The 20527-nt window shown below is 43.5% G+C and overlaps 2 protein-coding genes across 2 annotated transcripts in view; one reads left to right on the top strand and one right to left on the bottom strand.

Annotated features, from left to right (window-relative positions):
• Positions 1-9822: 9822 nt before the first annotated feature.
• Positions 9823-17247, bottom strand: bag5 (BCL2 associated athanogene 5). The gene is made up of 3 exons (XM_080751259.1): positions 16557-17247; positions 15670-15905; positions 9823-15070 (listed from the first exon to the last, which is right to left on the bottom strand). Exons 1-3 carry the CDS (start codon positions 17214-17216, stop codon positions 14530-14532), a joined length of 1437 nt encoding a protein of 478 aa, XP_080607385.1. The 5' UTR covers positions 17217-17247; the 3' UTR covers positions 9823-14529.
• Positions 17248-19954: 2707 nt separating this feature from the next.
• Positions 19955-20527, top strand: part of coa8 (cytochrome c oxidase assembly factor 8) — a gene marked incomplete at its 5' end in the record, with an annotated part of 5155 nt that continues 4582 nt past the window's right edge. The window contains one exon of the mRNA XM_080751075.1: positions 19955-19975. Coding sequence (XP_080607201.1) covers positions 19955-19975 — 21 coding nt within the window. The remainder of the gene's footprint in view (positions 19976-20527) is intronic.

The raw sequence follows: 20527 nt of genomic DNA, 5'->3' as shown, positions 1-20527 counted from the left end.
TCAACTTTGCTGATAAGGAAGTTGTTGGGGTGAGCCATCTGCTTCTTGCTTGTGTCAGCTACTCCCAAGCAGGGAGTTTGTTTGTAAACAGAGAGCTGATTTACTGTACAGATAGCCCACACACATTATTAGTACAGTATCAGGCCAAAACATGTTGACAAGTGTCCTTTAGGACCACAAGAATATTATGCTTCTGACCCGTGCACTCCTCACTTTGATTTAAAATTAGTGGATGCTTTAACTATTAAAAAATAGCAGATATACAAGCTCACAGCGAGTGCCGGACTGCGAGCTTGTAAATCTGCTATTTTTGAAAAATCGTGAAAAATCGAATTTTGACATGATTCTATAAGTGTCTTTTGAATCCTTCTAAGGTTTTTTGAAAAACCTATGTTTCTGTGTCAGCAATCTGGCCAGCCATCGTCAAAGAAAAGGTCCTTTTCACATAACTGGAGCTCAGTTAGTCTGTTCTTGAGAGACTACTATGTCAGTGGTTCTCAAACCTTTTCATGTGAAGGACCCCCAAACTGATATGTATTTGGCCACGGACCCGCATCTCAAAATATTTAGTTCCAGGGACCACCCAGAAGCAAATTTTGAGTTACAAACATTCGCTTTTGTAACTCACTCGGTGCCACGCTGTGAGCTTGTATATCTGCTATTTTTCACTGGTTAAAGCATTCAATAATTCTAGGCCTAAATGGGTTAACCACTTAAGCCCTATAATACTTATATAGGACTTTTGTTTTCAGGGTTTTTATGCCTTTATTGATAGGACAGTAGACTGGCAGGAGATGGGGAGAAGAGATGCATGGGGAGTGACATGCAGCAAAGGTTGTTGGGATCGGGACTCGAACCCACAACACACTGTCAGGAATCAGAGCCTACAGTATGTGGTATGCGCCCGCCGCCTGGCCTCTAGCCAGCAGCCAGGCACCCCAATACCCCTCTCTTCTTCACCCTTTACTCAGTGAGAGGAACAGAAAACAGGGGGAGAGTATAGTAGGAAAGTGGAAGCAAATGGTGTGCCCGGCTCGGGAATGGAACTGGGGACTCACTGTCTGGCATTAGAGCTTACAGTATGTGGTACACGCCCAAACCATTTTTGAGCAATTTTAGCACATTTTGTGACCGATTTTGAAATAAATTGCCCATAACCTAATGACATGCCCAAAATAGGGATGCCAGGTTTAAAGTGGTTAATTGCAATAGCAACCTTGATGGATAGCTAGCCTAAGTAAATGCCCAAAATGTGAAATGTAAAATGAACATGGATAAGAGAGGAGAAATTAGTCAACACCTCAAACATATTGATTAGGAACGTCCTTCCAATGTTCCCAATCCTGGAAGAGCTGCGCTGCATGGTAATTGATGTAAATACATGGACAAGCTGTGGTCTAATTTATGTAGCTTGTCACTTCGAATGCTGGAGCCCCCTGAGAACTAGGCTACAGCCTAGAACGGTTGAATGAACACAAATTGAGGCTGCCCTCCCCCACTATCGCCCCAAAAGGAGACGAGTTGAGTTTAGCCTAAAACAGCTGAACACATGCAGCATGTGCACACGCACACACGCACGCAAGCACGCACGCACGCACGCACCCACACACACACACACACACACACACACACACACACACACACACACACACACACACACACACACAGATGCTCCCATTCAGAGTCAAACAGAACATAATGTAATATCTTGGGTTGGAAGGGGAGCATGGGGAGATAGATTTAGGCCTCTATTTGTCTATTCATATGTTGTGGTTGGTGCTGTTGTGTGACTGAACATGTGAGAATCATCTGCCCGTACAATCAGCACTGAATGCAAAAGAGAGATGGAGAGGGAGAGAGAGAGAGAGAGAGAGAGAGAGAGAGAGAGAGATCATGCCAACCGGTGCAATAGAGGGAGGGAAGGACAGTCGGAGGGACATAAAAGCCACATTAACACGGAGGTCATTATATTTAATATGTGGTTATGTCATGCAGCATGGAGTGGGTTGCTTGCTGACTTTGTATAAGCTGTGTAATGGTGCAGAAGGGAGGACAGAAGTTACATAACATTCATAGAAGAGCTTTACTCTATAATAGGAGGGGAGGGGGAGAGAGGAGCTGTTGGACCCGTGGGGAATTAGAACAGCGAGCTGAATGGATGTTTAACCCGGGTTAAACACCAGGACTGCAATCCAGTAATGCATCCTGCACATTTCCTACCTAAGTGTGAATATATTTATTGTTATGGGGTTATCTGACAGATAAGTCATTTTCTATGACTGTTCTTGAGCGGTGCAAACCGCTCCTATACGTGGCTGTGCGTGTGTCCGTAGCCTTTTTCCTCAGCGTTTTGCCATAGTAAAATGTGTGTGCGTAGCATCATGTTTGTCTAGTGATGTCATATGTCGTATGTCTGTAGCCTTTTTCCTCAGCGTTTTGCCATAGCAAAACGTGTGTGCGTAGCATAGCCTGTACATCCTAGACTCAAATCCTAGTCTGAAGACGTTATGCAAGCACGACCACCGCTCACTTCACATTGGGTGTGATTTTTTAAATGAATCTGGGAGTGCAATCATCGGCATAACGCCCAAGACATCTGTGATAGAGAAATGTCTGCTATTCCATGTTCTCATCCAGGCCTAGGCCTACCCTTTATTGTCTCAGACCCATTCCGTCAGCCCAGAGTAACATTAACACAGTGGAATACTACGGTCTCTGGCTATGCAAGTATGCATTGAACGGCCATTCTCCCAGAGGCTCGCTAGACATTGGAGACCACTGGTGATTTGTGCTATGAATGCGACAAATTGCTCAGAGGGTTTATCACCTCTGTGTGACGGCTTATGCAATGACCGCGGCCTCGCGCCGCCATAATCGCGTTATTGGGTGCAGCCATCAATATGTGAAGGGACTACCAGGGTCCAGGGAGAGCCTCGCCCTGTACTGTTCTTTCCTCCCCCTCTCCCCTCCCTGACAAGACTAGGTCATAGGGAACCTGCAGAGCTTGTTATATGGCACCCTCTGTTGGACAAATGGGAGGTTTACTATTTGTCCTCCTGGTGCAAAAGGAACATACTTTGGGCTCAATATTTTAAAGACTGAGATGGCAGTGGCACCATTCAGGAGGAGGAGCATGATGGTCCAACCATATAGGGTCCAACCGCCACCCTCATTCTGTTTACAATGAAGAGGCATTGACATTCATCTCACTGGGCCTCCGGTGAGAGAGCACCCCCAACCCCTGCCTACCCCATCACTTATGCCCCACACAAAGTGCTGCCAACTCTCACACATTCAGAGTAAATGGTAAATTTATATTGTGCCTTTATCCCAAGGCGCTTTACAGAGATTGTGCATTACATTCACCCATTCACACACACACATTCACACACCGAAGCAAATAGGGGTTCACACTTCACAGTCTTGCTCAGGGACTCTTCGACACTAACTCTGGGGGAGCCTGGGATCGAACTGGGAACCCTTTGGGAACTCTCTGTGTTCTAAAGATGGCAACTCTACCCCTGAGCCACTGCAGCCCCACATGCAGTGTGTCTACATGCAGTGTGTCTAGAGTGGGACATACTGTACGCTTATACAAATCCCAGGAAAGGTGTGCACGCACGGACGTGCGCACACACGCACACACACACACACACACACACACACACACACACACACACACACACACACACACACACACACACACACACACACACACACAGCCCCACAAATAACTGTAACAACCTCCTGTGTAATAACACGTGTACTAGTACAGTACAGGCTCTTTCATCTCTTCTACATACTGTTGTTTTTATATTTTATTCATTATATTTGGACAACTTGGTGTGTAAAATTGCGTGACACGTTGTGGGCTTGTAGATCTGCTATTTCCAGAGAAGAAAATTGGTTTAGGGCTGAATGAGTGAAAGGTCAAGTTTATTAAGTATTGACGGTTCAAGTGGGTACATATCTGATAACACAAATTGACATGAATCTAAAATACATGATTGATCATGCTGTCAAACGATGAAACTACATGGAATCTGTGAAAAGGGTTGTGGGGGTCCCTGATTCATCTCTCTCAGCTAAGGGGTCCTTGGCCTGAAAACGTTGAAGACCCCTGAGGTACAGTATATAGGGTTAAAGTGGTTACAGTAACTTCCTATATTGCAAATCCTTCCACAGCTCAACCACTGCAGTAAAATTGTGTCGCCGTAAAAATGCAGCCCCACATGCAGTGTGTCTAGAAAAACTCAGCAGAGAAAAAAGAAGAAAAAATAAATCACAGAATCTGACATGAATTCCCAATATGGAGACGCATACCGCTGACAAAGATGTACAAATTTAAATATCCATTTCTTCACTATACATATCGTTGTTGTCCGATGAAAACCTTGTATGTCCAAAACCGTTCTTTTTGCATTTATCATTTAAAAAATGATTTAAACTAGTGAAAACAGCAGATCTACAAGCACACAACGCCTCGCACTGCGAGGCGTTGTGTGCTTGTAGATCTGCTGTTTTCACTACTTTTGTGTGACGGCCTTGATGAAGCAGGGCTTTACTTTGCGAAAGAACTTACAAATTTGAAACTTGCATGGAGAATACGAGGTTTCCACCCGACAACGACGATATGTAAATATCAATTTCTTCAGTTTATTTGTAATATGTCCTAGTTCCAAAGAATTTTGGCCTCGGTCATATACTGTATAATGTCAGCCTTACAACAAATTTCCCTGCGGGAATTGGGATCTGGTCTTTCGTCTCCGCTTTTGGAAGGAGTTCACAACGTCTTCAAAGTGACTCATGGATAGTGACCTCAGAGTGAGACAGGTCCTCTGACCTCACACGCGGGCCGTCCATCTGTGAGCTCATAGGTTTCCCTGGAGACAATGTGAAACGTGACTTCAGTCTCGTCCTCAGGGGCGTCACAAGGGGTAGGAAAGTGGGACTGAGTTACCAGGGCCCAAGGTTGAGGGGCCCTAGTAACTTTAGCTATTGAAAAATAGCAGATATACAAGCTCTCAGCGCGGCACCGAGTGCCGCGCTGCGAGCTTGTAGATCTGCTATTTTTGAAAAGTCGTGAAAATGTGCGCAAATCTTTGAATATATGTATTTTTTAAGTGAACATTTGTAACTCAAATTTTGCTTCTGGGGGTCCCTGGAACTAAATATTTTGAGATGGGGGGTCCTTCACATGAAAAAGTTTGAGCATCACTGACATGGAAACATAGGTTTCTTGGCACACATTTTCACGATTTTTCAAAAATAGCAGATCTACAAGCTGTGAGCTTGTATATCTGCTATTTTTCAATAGTTAACATTCATGGGGGGCCCGCAGTGAATCCTTGTACCCAGGGCCCAGAATTTGGTGTGACGCCCCTGCTCGTCCTGTAGGCCAGGGGTATTGAACCAAATGTTATTCACCCGTTTATTTGCTCTCCCAGCTCTACGTGATCCCTGGACAAAAGTTGTGATGGAAACACCATTAGTGCTATAATATATACATAAATAAATAAATACATACATTCTGATAAAATGAATAACAAATATCTAAATACGGAATCGAGCAACTTAAAAACTGTCCGGAGTGCTCAATGACCCCAAACATGTTTGAAAGAGAAATATCCCTTTAAGAAAATGTTTCAACTATTACCAGTAAGACTCCACAAACTTTGGAAAGCAATGGTAGCCAATCATCCATGTTGATGACATGACTTTAGAGATACTGTGACTGTGTACCGCTTTGTGTGATTTTAGGGCAAAATCTGTAGGAGCAGTGTCCAAAAATGTGTTTAGCAAAGATCGGCCTGATGGTGGCGCTAGATTGGCCAGATGCATGTTGATGACATGACTTTAGAGATACTGTGTACCGCTTTTCGTGATTTTAGGGCAAAATCTGTAGGAGCAGTGTCCAAAAATGTGTTTAGCAAAGATCTACCTGATGGTGGCGCTAGATGGGACAGATACATGTTGATGACATGACTGTAGAGAATAGAGATACTGTGTACCGCTTTGTGTGATTTTAGGGCAAAATCTGTAGGAGCAGTGTCCAAAAATGTGTTTAGCAAAAATCAGCCTGATGGTGGCGCTAGATGGGACAGATGCATGTTGATGACATGACTGTAGAGATACTGTGTACTGCTTTGTGTGATTTTAGGGCAACATCTGTAGGAGCTGTGTCCAAATATTTGTTTTGCAAGAATCTGCCTCATGGTGGCGCTAGAAGAGGGCCATGTGAGAAATTATACTATATTGGATTTTTTGGTTGTCAAAAGTTGAAAATATGATGGCACTCCGAAAATGGCTATTTGGGGTGAGGGTTCTACAGTAAGTGGACCGAGAACACCTCAGAGAGAATCTCAAAATGTTTTGTCCAGTATTGTACTAGCTTGGGGCAGGAAAGATGCAAGAGTTTTGACAGTGTACTTATCAAGGGTTTTAGCTTGCCACAAGCTGGTATAATATGACTGTCATTTCTTGTTTCAACTGATCCCTCCCTAGAGACTGAACAAGGTTCATGTATAGCTGGTTCTCCTCAGAGTCAATTGAAGAGAAGAAGGGGCTGGAGGGAGGGAGAGTGAAGAGTATAGCCTGGAGCAACTTTTGATCAAGCGTGATCATCAGACAGACAGATAAGAACCACCTTCTGTCAGACACACGTTATCATGCTCAGCAGAAAGCTATAGTTACCTTACAGCACTGGTTTCCAAACACTGGGTCGGGGCCCATTTGTGGGTCGCGGACACATTTGTATGGGTCACAAGTACTGTAAATATCCATAGATTTTGTGTTTCCTATATTTTCTTTGAAATTATAAATGTTGTTTTCTAAAATAAATAAATAAAATGAATTAAAATCTTCATGAATTAAAAACAAACGTAATGATTTTTCATTTAAATATGGTAATACGTAAATGGTTTTATTTTTTTAATCTAAGAAATTCCATTAATTAGAAAACAAATGTTTAAGAAGTAGTAAAAAATAGACGATCTACAAGTTCACAATGCATCGTGAAGCATTGCGTTGTGAGCTTGTAGATCTGCTATTTTCATTATTTTTGGGTCCTGGGGAGACATCACATTTTTATTTTGGGTCTCGAGCTAAAAGGTTTGGGAAGCACTGCCTTAAGCCCCTATCATAGTAGGCACCGCGGTGAAAAGCTATCCACTGCGGTGTAGTCTTTTCAAGTCATAAGACTACAACATTACGTCATTACTCGCGGTGAAGAGCTTTCCACCGCGAGTCCGACACATCTCTCTGTTTTTACTTTCAGACAGATCGACCCATCACCCCGTTCACTGATTGGTCGATCTAGACCAGTCAGTCACAGTGATAGTACTTCACTGTGACTGACTATGATGGCCTCCACTTATTTTCTCACTTTAGGTGGATAGCTTTACACCTAAAATTTGCGGTGAATAGCTCTTCACCCTGGACTCTGATAGGGGCTTTACAGTACACTCTCACCCAGCCCTGGAACATCCTATCACTAACATTGGTTCCAGTGGTAACCACTCTTACTAGGCGACCATGGCGTTCTTTGTTTGGGGTGGCATTCCATGAGATACAGTAAATCCTATCATAAAGGCCTCAGCCCAGTGTTTACACAGGGAGTGCTTTTAAATCTCCGTAGCCCAGATTTGGTCTCCTTGTGCCAGTCTGAACTGTTTCAGGTTCTGTGTGGTTCCCACTGTCTGGACAGGTTTTGTGGGGGAAATGAACAAATAATGCTCTTAAAGGGAGTTAAGTGTTTGTTTTGTTAAAAATAAGAGTCAAATAGCTCCAATAGAAAGAATCTTTGATCTAGACTAGAGTGAATAGAATTTAGAAATTCTTAGGAGTGATTTTAGACCATAAACTCTGCTGGAAACCCCATAGAATATGTGAGGGCATACATTAAGTAATACAAGACACACTCAATCCCTGTTGGTCATTGCACACTCTGTACTGTACTGTGCAATGATTGTACCTTACCTGTACTACTGCTCAGAGGTATGGGGTAACACATACAAATCAACTATAGGTCATTATTGATCGTACATTGGGTAAAATAATAATAATCTGGCGACACTGGCCAGGTGTACATTATCTATCTATAAATGCGAGAAGTCTCTGCGTGTCTGTCTGTCTGTCTGTCTGCGTGTATGTAATCCGCGTATCTCGAGAACCGTTCGTCCCACCGGCTTCAGATTCGGCACGCGCGTTCCCCGCCGTGGCGCGGAGTGCAGTGCCGGGCCTCGACCCGACCCGATGTGCGGTTTTCCGAAACGGCGCGAAACGTTCGGAATCTCCTTATGCGGAGCTGATTGTTGACATCAGGCTGTTCCTGAGGAAATCGGCACAATCGCTGACTCATTGTGACATCACTTCATAAAAGGCTCTGACATCACGTACGCCACATGAGTCAACAAAAAATCTCGGTGAATGTGTATGTATGTATGTGAATCTCGAGAACCGTTCTTCCACCGGCACGCGCGTTCTCCAGATATGGGCATAAAATGAATCCCCGAATGGGGAGCTGATGTCTGACATCAGAGTTTTCCGCAACCGGTACTGTGTGTGCAGAGATCTCCATATATGGGCATAAGGGGACAAAGGCAAACAGATGGTCAAAACGGGTCCTATGACAACAGGTATATTGGGGTTTGCATTAAAGGGTGGGGACAAAGGCTAACAGATGGTCAAAACGGGTCCTATGACAACAGGTATATTGGGGTTTGCATTAAAGGGTGGGGCATTCATGGGGTCCGCTCCAAAAAAGAAAATAAAAGAGACAAAGACAAACATAAGACAAGCGACAAAGCGTGGGACTGGGAGGGTGACTTGAATGATGCAGATTTAAGCAGGCTGTGTATTCTGCTTAAAGAAGAAACAAACAAAAAGCGACAGAGATCTCATATATGGGCATAAAATGGACGCAGATAAACAGATATCTCCATATACGGGCATAAAGGGACACAGACAGACAGATACAGAGATCTCCATATATGGGCATAAAATGGACGCAAATAGACAGATATCTCCATATATGGGCATCTTGAATGATGCAGATTTAAGCAGGCTGTGTATTCTGCTTAAAGAAGAAACAAACAAAAAGCGACAGAGATCTCATATATGGGCATAAAATGGACGCAGATAAACAGATATCTCCATATACGGGCATAAAGGGACACAGACAGACAGATACAGAGATCTCCATATATGGGCATAAAATGGACGCAAATAGACAGATATCTCCATATATGGGCATATGGGCATAAAATGGACCCAGAACTATATCTGCAGTGATCTCCATATATGGACATAAAATGGACACAGGCAAACAGATGGTCAAAACGGGTCCTATGACAACAGGTATAATGGGGTTTGCATTAAAGGGCGGGGCATTCATTCCCTATTTACATCGTTCCCGAGTTGGCCAGGTCGCCGACTAGACGCTGAAGGGCGGCCCAGCTTCTAGTGTACTTAAATTAGCCACTACTCACACAAACTATGATTATTCCTTGAGCATTTTTGAGCAGTTCCAACATCTGGCTTTGTCCGGTCCCCAGGAAATGTCTGGGCAAAAAGAAATGTGAAGCGTGGCCTACATATGTCCATTATCTTGGCACAAATGGCTCAAAGTTTGTTGTACGCCCAGGGACCCATTGGCCAACCTTCGCAGGACGTGCTGTGATTGGCCAGTGGGACGCTTGGTGAAAATTATCTCATAAATAGCACCGCTCACTTCACACTCGGTGTGATTTATTTTATTTGGATCTAGGAATAGAACGCACAAACAAACCATGATTTCAAGACACGCTGTATTTATTTCGGAATGAGAAATACAAATTCAAACAAACCCAATCGTCGGAAGCATTCACACAGCAGTTGTTTTTGTACAGTTTCAGTGAGCTTTTTATACAAGCAAAACATCTCCAACTGGAAACAGCAGAAAGCCAGTCACAATCAATGTAGTCAAAAGGCGACTCAGGAAATCTTATCTTTGATTTCTTAAAAAAGAAAAAAAAAAAAAAAAAAGGAGTTGCAACACCCTTTCCAACAGATAACACATTCAAGGCAAATCAATATTTTACAACACTTTTGAAGATTCCAGGAAAGTGTTGCTTTAAAGAAATCAACTTTGGTACTTGGAAATAAACATACATAACATTCATTCATTTAAATGAATACATTCAACCAGAACATTTACTTTTTTTGTCAGTCAGCTGTAGTGGCAGATAACAGACACGCTTTAAGTGTTTTAGAGTTTGAGACTAGAGTGAAGAGCTCCCATATTTTCTGTCGAATACGTTGATACAGTAAACTACAAAGCTGACTGGGTTTGTAGAATAGAACCACCAAATGATGCGTTTGTGAGCTGCCTAAGTGGCTAGTAGAGTAGAACAACTTTAAACAGTAGCATGTGGCTGGTTGTTTTAAGTCCCCTATCCCTTCTCTATCTATAAATCCAGGAAATCTGTGTGTCTCTGTACCCATTATGCTCAAATAGTGAGATTATCAAACTCTTCCACGTTGATGTGTCATACATGGCTGACATGACTGGCCTGCAAGTGCTCTGATAATGGGTACTGACGTCATAGTGCTTAACACTGTTGTGTGTAATGTTAGTTGTTGTACCGTCACAGTATAACAATGAATCACTGTAAAACAAATTACATGTGTTTTTAACCAATACATTTTATATAATTAAATGTATCTTAAAAGTGATATGGGTTGCAAAACAGAAAGATAATGTAATGTAAAAGATTTAAATTATTGTTATTTTCAATAACCTGGTACCAAATTCTTTTTAACTTAAGCAATATACTGGCGCAGCTCTACATACAGTACATGAGACTTAAGGAATGTCTCTGTGGTTACTCAGGTGACCTTGGCCTACTTTTAACATGTCTGTTCTGTTTTTCTTTTTTTTCCTGAACGTTGTAGTAGGCTGCCTGTGAGTGGGTGTGAACAAGACATCTATGTGGAGATGACTAATACATGTCCTGGATTAGAGTTGCGTTCCAATTCTATTCCATAATTTGAATTCCAGATAAATTCTCCAATTGCTATCATAAAAAAGTGTATACATTTGTACATTGTTATGTTAATATAACAATAAGAACTATAATCAGATATGTTGGGCAATCATTGGTCTGTTAGCCCTACACCTGTAATGCTAAAATGCATAGAACCTTCATGTATAAGAACCCCGCTGTCTAATCAAGTGACCTTTGATGGGTGATCACCTACTCACAAACCCCTTTATACAGGCATAGCTATACAACGCACTACAATGACAAAACAAATGTATTTTGAATATAACGACTGGTGATAAATAACAAACACTAGTATGGATATGTTTATAAAGGAAGCAACATATACAATTCTGTTAATACCATATATATATACTGTACATGTCATTCATACAAGAAGAGTCTGCAATCATGTGTGTCTGGCTTTGTTTGGTTTCAGACCATGGGGAAGCAGAAATAATTGTTTGATAATGTGTGTTTTCACTATCAATACAATTTAATTCCTTACATTTACAAGACCCATTATAGCTGAAAATGTTGATATAAGATGCAAAACATCCCAATCCTCAAATCTTGATCAGGCTCTGACTGTAGGGATGGATGGTGATGGTCCGGCTTGAGAAAACATCCCTTATATAATTGCCATGGTTACCATGTCATGTTTTCCAGTCTGATTCAGCCAGGGTCTTGGATCAATAAAACTACTCTGTTTACTTTTAAGCACTGCTATTTTGAATGTGTGTTATTACTATTTTTTTACATGTATTTCTATTCCTTGTTTTTAAATGTTTGTAAAGCCCTTCATAAACTGTTTCCAGAGTAGTACCATGTGAAGATTAGTTTTTCATTATCCAACTGCAGTTTAGGGCCAGGGAATTAGAAGGTTGTGTGGGACGTGACTGAACTTAACGCTGCAGTGACACATACGGACGCTGTGTCAAGTTACCACAAATTTTCTGCTTTGATTACATAGGAAGAATTTGGACAGGTACCGAAGGACATCTTAAGATATATTTTTTGTGCTGAGACTTATCCATTTCCCCCAAATACCGACCAGTATATGACTACCTTTATTATTAAGGGTTTAATTACCAATAATTGGGAGTAAACACTGTAATTTCGAATATCTATTGGAATTTTGGACATAACGATACTCTCAACTAGTGCAAATTTCTCATGGTGGTAATAGAGGGGTTCACCACACATATTTAGTGCTTTCTCCTTATTCTTGTGCATTAAGACGACAAGGGTTTGTTTTTATGAAAAGGACAAAGGGGAGTTTGGAAAATAAAGGCACAGAGATTAGGAACTAATTTCCCTCTATCATTCCCTTCTCTCCCTCCCTCCTTCCCTTTTCACTCCTCCTCCCTCCACTTGCTGAGGTTAAGAGTGCTCCGTCAACCGAGATCATCGTCACCGCTAGCTGCTGTCGCTTATCGACTACTTCTGCCTCGCTGACGGAGGCTGTGTACGTATTCGGTTGGCCTTAATCTGTCAATCCAACACAAACCCAGGTCGTCCCTCTTAGCGGACTCGGAATCTAGAACATAAAAAAAGCAGCGACGGCGAAAGATCTAAAAACGACATTTTCATTTTCACTTCTCCCCTGACTGATTACAGCCAAGCAGAAACACAGAGTTGCGAACAAACAACATCGGAAACATACACAAACTGACAACTATACAAGCTGCAAGGGTCCTTTTCACTCACATACGCCATGGGAAGCATATATTACATACAGGAGTGAGATGTAGTGTCCTCGACTGACTCACTGGCTCAGTAGAGGTCACCTTGTCCTTGACACAGGTTTGAATTCAACATTAACAAGCAACACCTCGCTGTCACAGTTCAGAGGCAAGCTTTTCTCCTGCCATGTGCAGGGCTTGGGGTGCGTGATGATGCAGTGAGGACAGAATCACTGTCATGCAGGAACAGATAGCGACTGTATTTCAATACTGTGTACTTGTAAATATATATATATTAATATTATGGATATATATTTGTTAAATCTTTGGGAGAACTTATTTTATATTTAACCTTTTTAAACCCTTTACTAAGTTGACCCCAGGGCTCTTTACCAGGTCCCCTCCTGTTTTCGCTCTGCACTAAATATCTCGCTGAAAATAAGCTTGTAGATCTGCAATTTCTTTTAAATGGTTGCCCCAGAATAGGGACACTAGGGTTCAAGACTTCAAGTGGTTAATCTATCACTTTACTATTTTAGCTCTTACTTTACAATGCTGCAGAAATCTTGGAATACAAGCATTTCACTGCCCGCGATGGCTACTGTTGACAACCTTACTTCCACTGCCGTGTCCCTAATTGTGTTTCTATATTTAAAATGTGCTTTGGAAGAGGCCAGGTCTGGATATCACTGGAAATTGTGATATTGAATTTAGAATGTGCAGTCAATTCGTCCTCCGAAGCTATAGTTTTGCTTTTGAATTTATTTTTTTGCATTTACTGTATACTTGCTGAAAGGAATTGTGTCAGAGTTAATTATATTTGATTTGTTTGATTTTCCAGAGAATCAAAACATCATGGATATCTTCAAATTATGTTCTGAACTAAAATAATGATGTCATGACTCATGGTATCAAATTGTTTTATAGTAGCCACCCAGCCTTACTAATCTATAATTAACTTTAATCAACAATGCAAAAGTGCATTATTCTCTTCTTAAACTTTTGTATTCGACGAACGTTAACTGACTTCACCGAATTAAAATCACACAGAGGATTTTTCTGTATTGGCTACTAGACGGGTGCCATCAACACGCAATCACTCTTGCGTTAAGTTCATTAACATCAACTGGTGTCCGGAGTAGATGTGAAACGGATTGAATGCTTAGTGGTTTGGCAGCAGGCTTTTCAACCACACACACACACACACACACACACACACACACACCCGAACACACACACACACACACACCAAGACAATGACACGACAATGGTAACACACGATTTTCATACTTACATACATATACTTCAAGAGTTTCCAAAAAACTATTCCGAGTAAACCTTGTCAAAAAGCACACAAAAATGTTACAAAGAACATTTTGTGTTTCCAAAGTGTATTTCAGAAAAATGTAGTTCCTTTTTGATGATGCAGGGTAGGGTGGGGGTGGGGTGGGGGGGGGTGTCAGCTACAAACAACAACCATGGAAGATGAAAAGCGCTGCTGCAGTGCATTCTGGGATTTTTATTTATTTATCTATTTACAGAAACAACCCGTGCAGACTGTGCGGAGCTATAATATGCAGCATATATATAAGTATATATATATAATCCATATCAACTCCTGAACTCCTGACGAATGACAATCCAGCCTTTTATTTCGCCAAGATGGCTGCTGCAACCCAGAACAGTACTCCTCATTTCGGTGATCAACTTGGAATTTCTGAAATCCTCCGCCAAAAGCAGGAGTTACTTAGATTACCAATGTCCTTATAAATCAGTACTGCCCTCTTCAGTGACCAATGTTAAAACTTTATACCGTCCCATGTTCAGTACTCCCACTGATCTGTCTTCATGTCCAAGTGACTAAGAATGTTTTGGGCAAATTTCACTGCCTGCTTCCGTGCCGCCTTGGTGGGCTCATCTCCTTGCGGGTCCACTGCATCCAGTGCCAGCAGCTGTTTGGTCAGCATCTCCTCCAGAATCATGTAGCTCTTGTCGTTCCGCTTGCCATCGAAGCCCAAGACTTGAGCCTGGAGCTCCGACAGGCTGCCCAGCACCCGCCACACGGCCTGGTATGCGGGGAGCTCCGCGGGGCTTGGCTGCCTGCGGGTTAGCAATGCCTCGCGGAGGTCCAGGAAGGTGATGACGGCTTGGACCTCCAACACAGCTCGGCGCCTGGCCTCGCGGATGCAGGGGTTCTTGGCTGTGTCCACCTGGTCTAGGTGGGTGAGCATGCTCTGGAGCTCGGCTTTGGGACAGAAGAAATCACCGCTCCCGCAGTGCCTCAGGACCTCCATCCTAAGGTGGGCGACGTGGTTGCGCACAGCCTCAATCTCACGGATGGAGTCATTCTGGGCCAGGTCGTACCTTGATTACACACGCACGCACACACACACACACACAGACAATATTTTAGTCATTCGGTTTCTAACAAGATCCAAGGATCAGCAAAGGCTAGAACACGGTTCCCCAATTAGTTTTCCCCAAGGGCCGAATTATGTCTAGGGTACCAAGCCGAGGGCCACAACATTGCAGGGGGCGACGGTGGCGTTCCCACTACTCCAGCGACAGTTTTCGTCGTTGTCGGGTGAAAATCTTGTATGTCCAAAACCGTTCGTTTAGAATTTAACAGCCGATCTACAAGCACACAACGCGTCGCCTCGCGGTGCGAGGCGTTGTGTGCTTGTAGATCTGCTGTTTTCACTACTTTTGTGTGACGGCCTTGTATGATTTGCGAAAGAACGTACACATTTGGAGATACAAGATTTCCACCCGACAACGACGATATACTAGTGTTGTTGGTGCTCTTAAACCACCATTATTACTGGGGTTGGTGGGGGCCAGACAGTAGCCCCCCGCGGGCCGCAAATGGCCCGTGGGCCGCCTATTGGGGAACCCTGGGCTAGAACATAAGGACAACGTGAAAACCATCCGTGAATTCTGAACTCTCCTTGGTGGAGACCCACCTGCGCGTGTCATCCCCCTCTCCCTCCAGGTCCAGATGCTTGAGGAGGCTGTTGATTTCCTCCACAACCTGCTTCCGGTAGTTTCGGATCGCCGCGTTCCCGGAAACGTCCAGGGCATCCAACTCCACCAGGAGCTCCGTCAGTATGCGTGACAGGTGGGCACAGCTGTCCCTCCCACTCAGACCCATCAGCAGCGCTACCAGCTGACTCCGTGCCCCGCTCACCTGAACCATCACCTGTGTAGGACAGGAAGAGAGGAGAACACATTTAGTTTGTGTATAGCAGAGTACAGTGTAGTTACAGTGCCGTGTTTTATTTTTGAGCGGTGCTAGCGCCCGTTAGACAGTATAAATAAAAGCTGACAAAGAGTGTGGATAGGTAGCATATGTTTAAATTCCTCTGGAGCCTTTTTGCCTATGGCAGGGGTCTTCCAACGTTTTCAGTCCAAGGACCCCTTAGTTGAGAGAGAGATGAAGCAAAGACTCCCACAACCTGTTAATAGATTCCATATAGTTTCATCTTTTGACAGCACATTCATCAGTGTATTTTGGATTCATGTCAATTTGTGTTAGATATTTAACCACTTGAACTAAATACTTATAAAACTTGATCTTTCACTCTGTACTTAGTCTGCTCTTTTCCCTCTCTACATCAAAGGTCTGTTGAAAATAACCGTAGCGTTGTGAGCTTGTAGATCTGCTATTTTTGGCTAACGTTCTCAGAATATGGACGCTATAGGGTTCAAGTGGTTAATATAAAAGAAAAGGAGAAAAAAAAGGTTTCTATCACACAAAGATTTGGAGGAGCCCTGTAGTAACACTGAGGACCCCCCTGTTGAAGACCCCTGGCCTATGTTCTTAAAAAAAAAGAAGAAACCATGTTTTGACCTGGTTGATGCAGTGCACCGCCTCATGTGTCTCTCCAGACAGGGGCAGGGAGAGGGTCTGCTGCCGCGTCCGCCCCTCGATGATGTCCTGGACGGCACAGAGCCGGGTCAGTGCCCGGTAGCGAGCTTTGCGCAGCGGGACCCTCGCTTCGGTCTTGACCTGGGTCAGCTTCAATATGATCTGTTGTAGCGAGTCCACCAGGTCATCGCTGATCTCCGCGACCCCTCCGGCTCGCTGCGGCGCCACCACGCCGTCGTCGACCAACTGCCGCGCGTCCTGACTCAGCTCCTCGATGGTCAGGCGCGACGGGTGGGTGGCGTTCTCCTCCAGGTACCGGAGCAAGCCCTCCACCTCCTGGGCCGCCCGCTTGCGCGCCCCCTGCAGGTCGCCCCGGCCCTCCGTGTCCACCCGGTCGACCTCCAGGAGCAACCTCGTCAGCTCGCGCTCCAGACGCTTGTAGTCGCGGTCGTTCTGCAGGCCGCTGAACGTGCAGACCTGAGGCCCGAGGGAAGCCACCTCCCGCTGGATCTCGTAGAGACGCATCATGGCCGGGTGCTGGGGCTGGTAGCCCGCCTGGTGGAACTGCCCCATGTGCATTGGATGTGGCTGCTGCTGATGATGCTGCTGCTGTTCGTGCTGCTGCGGGCCACCATGGTCCATCCTCTTCCCCCCATCAAAGGGCTTCCCAAACAGGCTGGAGGGACAAGGAAGCACAGAAGCACAAAGGATGTCAGTACAATAAACCACAATTCGGAGCAAACCCTCATTTTAGCACACTTACGAGCCCAGACGTCTTTTCCTGCACCAAGAGACTTAGCTGATTCATCCTACAATTCAGCAGCTACTCTATTTTACCAGCTGGGGTTATAGAAGAGGACAGGACCTCCAAATAATGGATGTGTGCCATCCAAAACGGTTGGCAGAATAGATCAATTTTCCAGCCACAAGATTTAGCAGCGTATAGGCTGGTGGTTGGTGTTAATTCTCCACCCTGATTAGATCAGCGCCCATGGGATGCAATAACAGTTTCTCTGTAAATATTACATTTTCAACCATTCACACATTAGCATACATGAAGGCACAACACTGTAGCTTAGTTCTCCTGCTGGCCATGTTTGTATTAGTGAGACTGTGTTGGCTTACAGCCTGCAGGTCAAACTGTGTGGCACGCACCAGCTGTAGAATCAGAATCACTTTAATCACAGAGAATAATCAATGCACTGCAATTAGACTTGGTGACACTGGTGTGGATGCAATATTGATAATTTACACTGTTTCACAGTTCAGACACACTATGGCAGAGAGGACCTTGTTACAGAACAGTGGCTGAACTGGAGGGAACTTCTTGAGAAGAAAAATGAATCAAAACAGCAATTCAGAGTCTTTTGTTGAACCAATTAGTCTGACCCTCATCTGTGGTTAGACTACAGTGAAAGCTAACAAACTTGTTCAAAGACAACGCATCTTAAATAGGGAGAAAATCCACCCACTCAGGCCACTCATTAAAGCATGCCCTACAAACAGGCTAAACTAATTAGACTAAACTACACTGGGGAGGATTTGGGATGTTAGGCCTGTTTTTCAGCAGCCATCATGCGACTAAGCAGTTTGTACATGTGACTCTACACAATCTGTCTCACTCGAACACTGTTAGACAAAGATGAAATGGCTACATGATAGAAACAATTACATTCATTACATTACTGATTATGTAGACAGTTCGTAATGGTGACAATTTTCAATGCTGATCTTTTTCTAAGCGTTTGAGGATCCATCCCATCTGGAGAGTCCTAAACCACAGAGTGCCTGTGTTTTAGCTGATATTTTGTATAAAATAAGATAAACAGCCCATAAATAACTATTTCTTTTATTTAACTTTAACCACTTGTGCTGTATTCAAAATATATTCTATACGTGTATGACATGCCCAAAATAGGGACACCAGGTTGAATTTGGAATGTGCTTATACATTGGACACATCAAATAACGGCCAGACATATCGGCCAGAACAAAATAACGGTGTCTTGACATGCTGACAAGAGAAGACATTTCAAGCTGACCAGCAGAAATACCATACCAGATCACCCACCCAGTGAAAACAACAAGAACATATTCCAAGCACAGTCGCATTAAGAGTTTCAAAATATAGTCTAATAACCTCATTTAAAATGCATCAAATTTGCCTCAAGCAAAGAACTCCATTTGCAATTCATCACTACATGCAAAGAAAGACAAAATACTCTGTTGAACCAGTGACAAGAGACCAGTTCTACTTACTCTGGCTAAATGAGGGGGACTCTCAAAATGTTAATGTGCCTGGCAGGGAAATACAAGCTCTCTGCTTTGCTGTACAGTGATGTGTCCATTCTTATTATAATGTAACAATGGCTGGGGTCATATGGATCAAATCAACAGAATATTTAACAGTGAAAATTTGCTCAAAATAATTGTTTAGCTTGTAGATCTGCTATTTTCACTATTTTTTAGAACAAAACAAAAACACTTATGCATGCCATTATCACGATATAAACATAAACACTCAATAGAAGATTTGACACAGTCAAATGACACATGGTTTTGTGTACACTAGGCTGAAATTCCACCCACAAAGACATTAATTTTAGCAGTGACTAGTGAGTGTCTAGGTATCCATTTGACAACGCCAATGCCATAGGAGCTGATTGTGTGTTCTAATCCTCCTCACCTGTGCTATAGAATGCTAGGTTTATTTATTTTTTAGAACAACCTATAAATCTCAGTATCACCGCTTTTGGGGAAACAACACGACTCAGGAAAATCTATGGAAGAAACACATGTGTGCAGTCTGCGCACACACAAATAAATTAAAGCTTGCGTGGGTTGAATGATAAAAGAGAGTGGTTGTTTTTCTTTCTCTCCTTTCTGCAGAACAGTTGTCAGACCAGAGTTAGCATCACAAGACAGTCATCAGATCAGACAAGAGATCAAACGGCAAGTGGCTACAGATGATGTGTTGCTGCATATTTATATACTGTCACCAGTGGCCCAGAATAAGCCATTTGTATTCATGGCTAGGATCAATAAATACAGTTTATAAGAAGTGAATGGATTATGCATCAACAATCCCTGCCTAAAGTACATTATGTAACAGCCAGGGAGAGGGATGTGCATCTCCACAGTGAGGTGCTTCTGGGCAGAGTTCAGACAACACTGTGTGTTCAAAATATAGAAGTAGACAAATCCTCTGGCCAAACAATCCACTCATCTCTTAATTGTGACCCGTGATGCTCGATAAGAGAGACAAAAAAACCAAGACCACCAGCACCACGCAGGCAGTGTGATGTGATGTAGCCCAGAGGGATTGGGCGGAAGATGGGTGTATACTTCCATGCGTGAGTCACACACTGCACAAATATACGATGATGATGGTGATGGTGATGGTGATCCGAGAGTAAAATGAAATAAATACGGATCTCCTGTTTCTCCCCCAATTCCAAACCAGCCCTCACCACCGCGCATAGACAGCGTTGCGCATTATGTCATCGTAGCAGATGTTACGAGGCTGGCTGGCTGCCTTGCTGCTTCTATCAATCTACAGCATGTAGATGAGATGATGAGAGCGCAACCACCTAAAACACTATCACACCCCTCCCCGAAGACACGTCTCTCATACAGTAGCCACATACCGTTATAACCTCGCGTACTAACTGTACATGCCATATCATCTGTGCGTGTGTGTATGTGTCAGTTGCTAGGTTGCTGTGTGTGTACAGTAACAACAAGCGACACCGCCTTCCCCAAAAAACGCGCACCCAGCAGCATCCATTATTTCTCACCTTTTCAAAACTCCAAAGACATTCGCGCACATCTCTACAGATGATTGTTTCCATCAGACAGAGACCGGGTACCTATAGAGACATTATTGAGGCGGACCAGGATGGATGATCAGATGGACAACAAACAGTTCCAGCAGCAGCAGCTCCGTGATGATG

The sequence above is a fragment of the Nannobrachium achirus genome, assembly GCF_963921795.1.
Source record: "Nannobrachium achirus genome assembly, chromosome: 20".
Classification (NCBI taxonomy): Eukaryota; Metazoa; Chordata; class Actinopteri; order Myctophiformes; family Myctophidae; genus Nannobrachium; species Nannobrachium achirus.
The sequence above is the reverse complement of the archived record's forward strand: the minus strand, read 5'-3'. Positions and strand labels throughout refer to the sequence as shown.

Excerpts from the sequence above, each read along its gene's own strand:
- bag5 (XM_080751259.1), bottom strand. The coding sequence starts at position 17,216 with ATGGACCATGGTGGCCCGCAGCAGCACGAACAGCAGCAGCATCATCAG. Across the intron at positions 15,906-16,556 it reads CGGTGCACTGCATCAACCAG|GTGATGGTTCAGGTGAGCGG; the intron begins GTCAAAACATGG and ends TGTCCTACACAG. Across the intron at positions 15,071-15,669 it reads GAGGGGGATGACACGCGCAG|GTACGACCTGGCCCAGAATG; the intron begins GTGGGTCTCCAC and ends TGTGTAATCAAG.